Source organism: Pteropus vampyrus, unplaced genomic scaffold (genome assembly GCF_000151845.1).
Source record: "Pteropus vampyrus isolate Shadow unplaced genomic scaffold, Pvam_2.0 Scaffold176, whole genome shotgun sequence".
Classification (NCBI taxonomy): domain Eukaryota; kingdom Metazoa; phylum Chordata; class Mammalia; order Chiroptera; family Pteropodidae; genus Pteropus; species Pteropus vampyrus.
In genome coordinates, this window is record NW_011888957.1 from 773,814 (window position 1) to 780,441 (window position 6,628).

At 57.4% G+C, this 6,628-nt stretch overlaps 1 protein-coding gene across 1 annotated transcript in view; it reads right to left on the reverse strand.

The window, feature by feature from the left end:
- The window catches only part of CCDC27 (coiled-coil domain containing 27), an 18,663-nt gene extending 14,441 nt beyond the window's left edge, over positions 1-4,222 (reverse strand). Inside the window, exons 1-3 of the mRNA XM_023536988.1 lie at positions 4,081-4,222; positions 3,734-3,848; positions 3,022-3,061 (exon numbers count right to left, since the gene is read on the reverse strand). Coding sequence (XP_023392756.1) covers positions 3,022-3,061; positions 3,734-3,848; positions 4,081-4,222 — 297 coding nt within the window. The remainder of the gene's footprint in view (positions 1-3,021; positions 3,062-3,733; positions 3,849-4,080) is intronic.
- Positions 4,223-6,628: the final 2,406 nt, after the last annotated feature.

Below are 6,628 nucleotides of genomic sequence, written 5' to 3' on the forward strand. Positions count from 1 at the left end.
TATCTCAGATCAAGGGAAGCTAGTCTGAGCCCACCGCCCCTTCAGCCCGTCCTGCAGGGCACGGAAAATGCCAGCCCCTGGAGGGAGCGAGCGCAGCGGGGTTTTCCGAGGAGACGGATGGGCCGCCCCAGCGTCCACCCCGTGGGTCCTCCGAGCTCGCCCTGCTCGCCGTCCCCCCAACGACCGCCGGCCGGTCTGCGCTGGCTCAGAGCTTCAAAGGAAGTTGGAGCGTGGAACTGAGGTCTCCAGCCTACTTCAGAGTCACATGCCCCTCGCTGCTTTCTGTCCGGTCCAGCGAAGGGCCCTTTCCAGCCACGAAGTTCCCAGTCCTTTCCCGCAGTTCACGGGAGGTGCGACCTGCCATCTTGATTTCCACCCAGGAAGGGTGCCCGGAACCAGAAGCTGCGAGAGCTGGCAGGGGCCCGTGAGAACACACGTGAGCCGCAAAGATTTTGGGGTCACCCTCCTGTCATTAGAGATAAAAGCAATACTAGGGCGATCCCAACCCATAAAATAAATGTAGGGAAATTCAGTGCCCATCTTTGCATCACGGCTATAGCAACGCTATAGATGTTTTGGGGTCAACATCTTCTTCCCTAATTGCTTCCTCACCTGCTTCTATATCTCTGTGCTGCCCGCACCCCGAGTCTGTCTGCTGAGCGAGGCGACCCTGAGTTAGCCTCCAATCCCAGTCGGCTCCGTGTCGTGCGTCACAGCTGGGAGAGGGCGGTGGAAGTGTCCGGAGCCGCCGCCTCGTCTGATTTTTCTCCATTTGCTGAGAAAGGGCCATTAAAACCTCCCGGCTGTGGCTGTCGAATTCTGTCACCCGCTTTGATTGTGTAAATGTCGCTTTACGTGTGTGGGGCTCGATCCCACCTTTAAGGTGGTCGCGTGTTCCTCAAGAATCAACTTTTTCGCCTTGACGAAAGGCCCGTCTTTGACAATATATTTAGAATGGTATAATTTTCCACCCATTCATTTTCAGCCTGTCCGTGTCTGTGTGTTTCATCTGCACGTCTTTTAGACGCAGGCAGATGCCCCGTTACCCGTGCTGATCGTCTCTTTTAATTGGATCGTTCGGGAACATTTACCGTAATTATCGATGCGGTTCGATTTAGGTCTACCGTTTTATTTATTTTCTCTGTCCATATATTTCTTGTTCTCCGCCTCCCTTTCCTTATTATTATTTTTGGGGGGGAGTTGTCAAATATTTTATAGAATTTCATTCTCGTTTAACCATCGGCCTTTTAGGTGTGCTCTTCACACCTGTTTTTCAGAGTTCGCAACCTACATCCTGAACTTTTCCCCGTGTAGCAGAGTTGATATTGTACCGCTTTATGTAAAACGTAGAAGTATCATGACCAGCTGGGTCCCTAACATCCTCCCAGCGGGTTCCAGCTGTCATGAGGAGCACACGAGTATCACGTACCTACAGGACGTCTCACAAGACGATGCCGTGCGTGTTGCTTTTAACGGTCTTTCAAAGAGAGGGGGAGGAGGCATCGTCTTTGTACGTACACATGATACTTCCCTTCAGCCTGGACATTGAGCATCTCTTGTGGCGCAGGACAAGGGACGTTGAGTCCTCTCAGGTCCCCTACGCCTAGACACGCCTCCTCCTGACATTAGAGGGGGGAGAACGGGGCGCATGGTTCGTCGTTGACTCGCGTAGGCGGCAGCTTCGCATCTTCGTTTCCCTGGTTTCCTTCGTGGCAGAGGAATAATCATGTCGGCGGCGATCTTCCTTGGCTCCGAGGTTCCTCGTGGTCTGGCCGTCGGCGAATCGGCCGGGCCTCCCCGTCTGGCAGCACGCGGCCGGCTCCGAGCACGACCTGGCTTAATATCTGCCCGTTCGTGTCACCCTGTGAGATCACTTTCCCTAGAACCCCCTTTTCATCCATAACTGCGACCCACGAAGTCATCCTAATGTCGGGGGGAGGCAGGGAACTAAAGCGTTACATCGGGCCACATTCAGAGACGGCAGGGTGCTGATCGGGGCTGAGGCCAGGCCGGGGGGCGGGGGGACAGCTGCGGGACAAAGGGAGGTTTCTGCTGGGACGGCTGACAACCCGTCCCCACACCGTGAAGGGGAAGAGCGCCTTTAAGCGCTGCCCTGCACAAAGCACATCACTCAGTGCCTATGGCCGAGGCCGTGGGGACCCAGGCGTGAGGGCCGGGCACGGCCAGCGGCCTCTCGTGCCGCATGTTCGCACCTTTTCAGGCTGTGTCCTCTCCCCGTCCTCCCTGCATGTCCACGTCGAAGGAGATGGGAGAACGACTGGACCCCACACCCCGATCGGGGCTTTTTCCCTCGTCCTGGGGTTTTGTCTTTGCTTTTTCTCCTTTAATACATTTTCCTTTCGACCGAATTCTTTGTCCACACTCTCCCCCCAGGACCCTCCGTGCAAGGCTCGGCCTCCCCGTCTGGGGGCCTTTGCCCTGTCCTGCATCCGCCCTGTGTTCAAAATCGAGAGATGGGACCAGATCACCACTGGGCAGCTGCTTACCCATCATCCGCGTCTCTCCTTGGAGAGAAGCCTGGCTTTCTGCCTGGCGGGCACGCATTCGGCTAGGGTGACACCTCCGGCCTCGCGGAAGGTCCCTGGGTTACTCCTCCCGTGGGGGGTGGGGCCGCCTGGGTTCACGTTGCGACCTTTTTATCTTCTGTTTTCCCATCTTTAAAGCGATGCGCAGAGCTCCAGACCACGAGGCGACCTTGAGGATGGAGACCATTTGGCCAGGAAAAACCGAGAAGGGACACAGCCCGGAAGCGAAGCCCTATGTGGGTGGGGGTGGAGGCGGGAAGGTCGTTTCTTGCTGGCGGAAGGAAATTCATGATACAATCCTTTCCAAGAGAATTTTATTCAAAAATGAATTTACTACCCCATAATGTTGTCAGGTCATTTTTCCAGCCGAATATGAAAGTACTAAACAAGCTTATCGCAGGTTTGAAGTTTTGACATATTTTAATGAGAAGTGGCACTATTTCACCAGTCAGGAACGCTGAGAAATAATTCTCACCCGGACCTGAGGGAGCCGTCGCTCCGGGCACCAGCGGACCCTGCGGGGAGCACGCACGTCTCCTGCGCACGCCCCTTCTCGCCCAACCGCGTCTGGAGTGGGGACCCCCTGGAGGCTCCGTCGGCCGCCCCAGGGCCCCTCGGCGAGGCACTGCTGCCTCCGCCGCACCCCAGGGGCCTGGTGGCCCCCACGATGGGCCGCAGCACCTGATCCTGCACAGCGACTCCGGGGACACGTGTGTGGCGGAGACGCTCTTCTGGTGAGGGCGAGGGGCCTGCATCCCGGGGCACCTGTCCTCGGCCTGCGCCACGGGGACCGCGGGCTTGTGGAGCAGCGTGGCCTCCGGACGCTGTTCCGCCGCAGGCTTTAGCTTTTCGCGGCCGGCTCGTTTCTGTTCGCGTGGTGTCCTCCGGGTCCACCCGTGACGGGGCGTGTGTGAGAACCTCCTTGTTCTCAAGGCTGAGCAGTGCCCCATCGTGTGGACAGTCCACACCTGCGGACCTGGCCACGTGTCAAGGGCACTTGGCTTGCGTCCACTGCTGTGAACGTGGGTGTCTTCAAGACTCCCAGGAATTTCGATCTGTGCGTCGTGCGGAGGTCACTGGGGGAAGCAGGAGCCACTTGGGTGTTCTACGCCGCGGGAGACTTAGTGCGCAGAGTGGTCATTGGAAGGACCAGAGGCGGCTCTGGGCGCGGTGACCTCGGAACTCACCTCTGCCTCACGTACCAAGGCCGGTAGGCAGGAGGCTGCCTCTGGGGTTGTCGGGTGTGAGCCTCGGCCCAGGGGTCAGGACGCTGGGTCAGGAAGGCTCGGCCACCACAGTCACCTGGATGACAAACAGGCGACAGGACACAGGGATCCCGTGGCAGTGGCCCCTTTGTCCACGGGATTGCCTTCGGTCAGAACTCCGCCTCCGGTGCGTTCGACCAGCTCGTCCAGCCCCACGCCGTCCTGGCGGCTGCGGCCGCCCAGTGAGGTGACAGGAAATAAGGTCGCGTGAGTCCTTCCCCGTGGCAACACCGTTTTGACTGTCCTGGATCCTTTGCCTCTCCACGCACATTTTAGAAGCACTTCGTGGGTTTCTACGGCAAACACCCGGTCGGATTTCGGTCGGGATGGCGTCGCGTCTGCGCGTCGGCTGGGAGGGAGTCGCGTCGTCTTGTCTCTGCGTTCACCGGGGTCGTCTTTGACGACTTCCATTGCGTTTCGTGTTTTCCAGTCTCCAGATCCTGGCGCGTCCCGTTCAATTTCTTACAGCGCCGTCGTAAACGGCACCTCGGAGTTTTCTACCGGTCGCTCGCATTGCGCCTCGCTCGCGCGGGGACGCACGATTGATGGTCACGTGCCGACGCGTCTCCCGCGACCTCGCTCATCTCACTTGCCAGGTCCGTGAGCTTCGTCGTGGGTCCGCTGTGGTCCTCTGCGTTGACGACCGCGTCGTTTGGAATAGAGACGGTTTCCTCCTCGCTGTCTAAGCGCTACGCCTTCCTTTTCCCGCCGGCCACATGATGCGAAGTAGGGGTGCTGCGAGCCTCGTTCTGTTCCGGTCTTGGGGTGCAGCGTTCTTTCCCCACGCGTATAGGTGTCGGCTCTAAGTTCCGGCAGCTCGAGACATTTGCCTCCGGTTCCTACTTTGCTGGGCGTTTTTGTCACGAACGGATGTTGCATTTTGTCAGGCGGGTGATCGCTCCTTCACATGACGCGGCCTCGCATGCGCGGGAAAAGCCCACGCGATCGTGCGGTGCTGTCTTTTTTCCCACCGTCGTATTCCATTTGCTCAGTTTCTAAGCATCTTTGGGTCTGTGTCCACGAGGGAGGGTCGTCCGTAGCCTCTTTTTTTTCGCGAGGTCTTTATCTGGCCCCAGTCGCGGCTCCCTGGGACGTCCAAGTGCAGACCTGCCGCGAGGTCGTCCGCCCGGCTTCCCAGCGCGGAGACGAGGTCTCGTAGCTCCATTTTACCTCAAGCAGGATATTTCCATACTCCATTGAAGGGGCTTAGCCGGGGCTCTTAACTCAAAACCCTTTCAGCCAGGACCGCAGGCTGATAGTGATTCATGGCGAGAAGACGTGGAAATGCTCAGGAATCCTTCCTTCGGGCCACAGAGAGGTCCGTGTTCCACGAGTATGGAAGGCGCTCGAAATCGATTCTCCCAGAAGTGCCACCTTGCCTGGGGACTGATGTCTTGGCCGTCTGGGGCCGGCAGGCTGCGATCCTCACGCTGGAGCGTTCTTTGAGATCTGGGAGCTCTCGTAAACACTTCATGATTTGGTGTCTACATTGTGGTGATCTAGGAAAATTAGACCGTATTTGGTCATTCGGAGGGGCCACACAGACCCAAGCCACTCTGCTGGGACTTGCCCTGGCCTGGCCACCTGCTGCGAGCTGTGTGGCCCCGGGCACCTTCTCACCCTCTGCCACGCTGCAGAAGAGGAAGCTCGTGTGTGTGTTAACAGCGCCCAGCTCCCGGTAAGTGCTCGCACACTTCAGTTCTTGTCACTGTGCCCGGTGGCTGGGTGACCACTTCGTAGCCAATAATGCCACGTAATTTGAGCAACCAGACTGTTGTGTCTGGCAACGCGCTGGCGGGAAGCCTTGGACTCGGGAGTGTGTTGTAAGTGACACCAACACCCGGGGGGACATCTGTAGCGATCAGAACAAAGTGAGGGGACTCGGTGTCCGCACGCCACACGAAACCTGCAGAGTGCAGGTTCCACTCTGTGGCAAAGCATCTGCACGAAATAAATGTTTATTCAGATTTAGTTGGTTTTGCAATTTTATGTTTAGTTTATAAATTAGGTTTGATTAATAGCAAGAGAAGTTATTACCTGGTTTGATACCTATGATATCTTTGGAATAATGTAAGTTGGCACTGGGGATTTGTGAGAACTCCTTTTTCCTGTTAAAAGAGTGTCTTACTCGGGTTTGACAATACAGCTAGAAACAACGTCTGTGTTGACCGGTTTTGAGGGGGACGCGTTTTTTTTCCCAGCCTCGTGCCCTAACCCTCTCGTCACCGGGAGCGAGGCCGCGGGTGGCAGCTGCCAGGTCTCAGGATGCTCTGTGGTCATGGGGAGCGAGCTTGGGGTTCTCGGTCTGGGACGTTGTACTGTGTGCTGTGACCTCTGGGCGTCTTTCCGATTCTCAGGGGAGGGGGTGCTCTGCAAGGGACCGCGCCGCTCGCACAGGCGGACGGCGGGGCACAGGCGGACGGCGGGGCCCGCTCCCACGAGGCCCACCACGCGGCAGGCCCTTCGGTCTGTGGATTTTACAAGTAAGAAAGAGTAGCTTCCTAGCGCTTTTAAAAAAACGTTTTAATAAAAGTCTGTGAAATACGCAGGGTGCTTTTCTCCAGAGCGAATCTGCAGTCTCGGAGTGAGAGTCTCGCTTCCAGAGCTGAGCGAGAGCGATCGTTAGCGGCTTTTTGTCTGACCGCCGGTTCCGAAGGGACCCGATGGCACTGGGTGTCACGCTGGAGGAGAGCAGACTTCGGAGTGTGTTTTGCAAGGTTCTCGCTCGTTAGAGGTGGTGGCCACGCAGCCACCAGGTCTGTGGCTCGAGCTGCAGACGACTTCTCAGCGTCCGTCCGCCGTGAAATGCAGATGGTA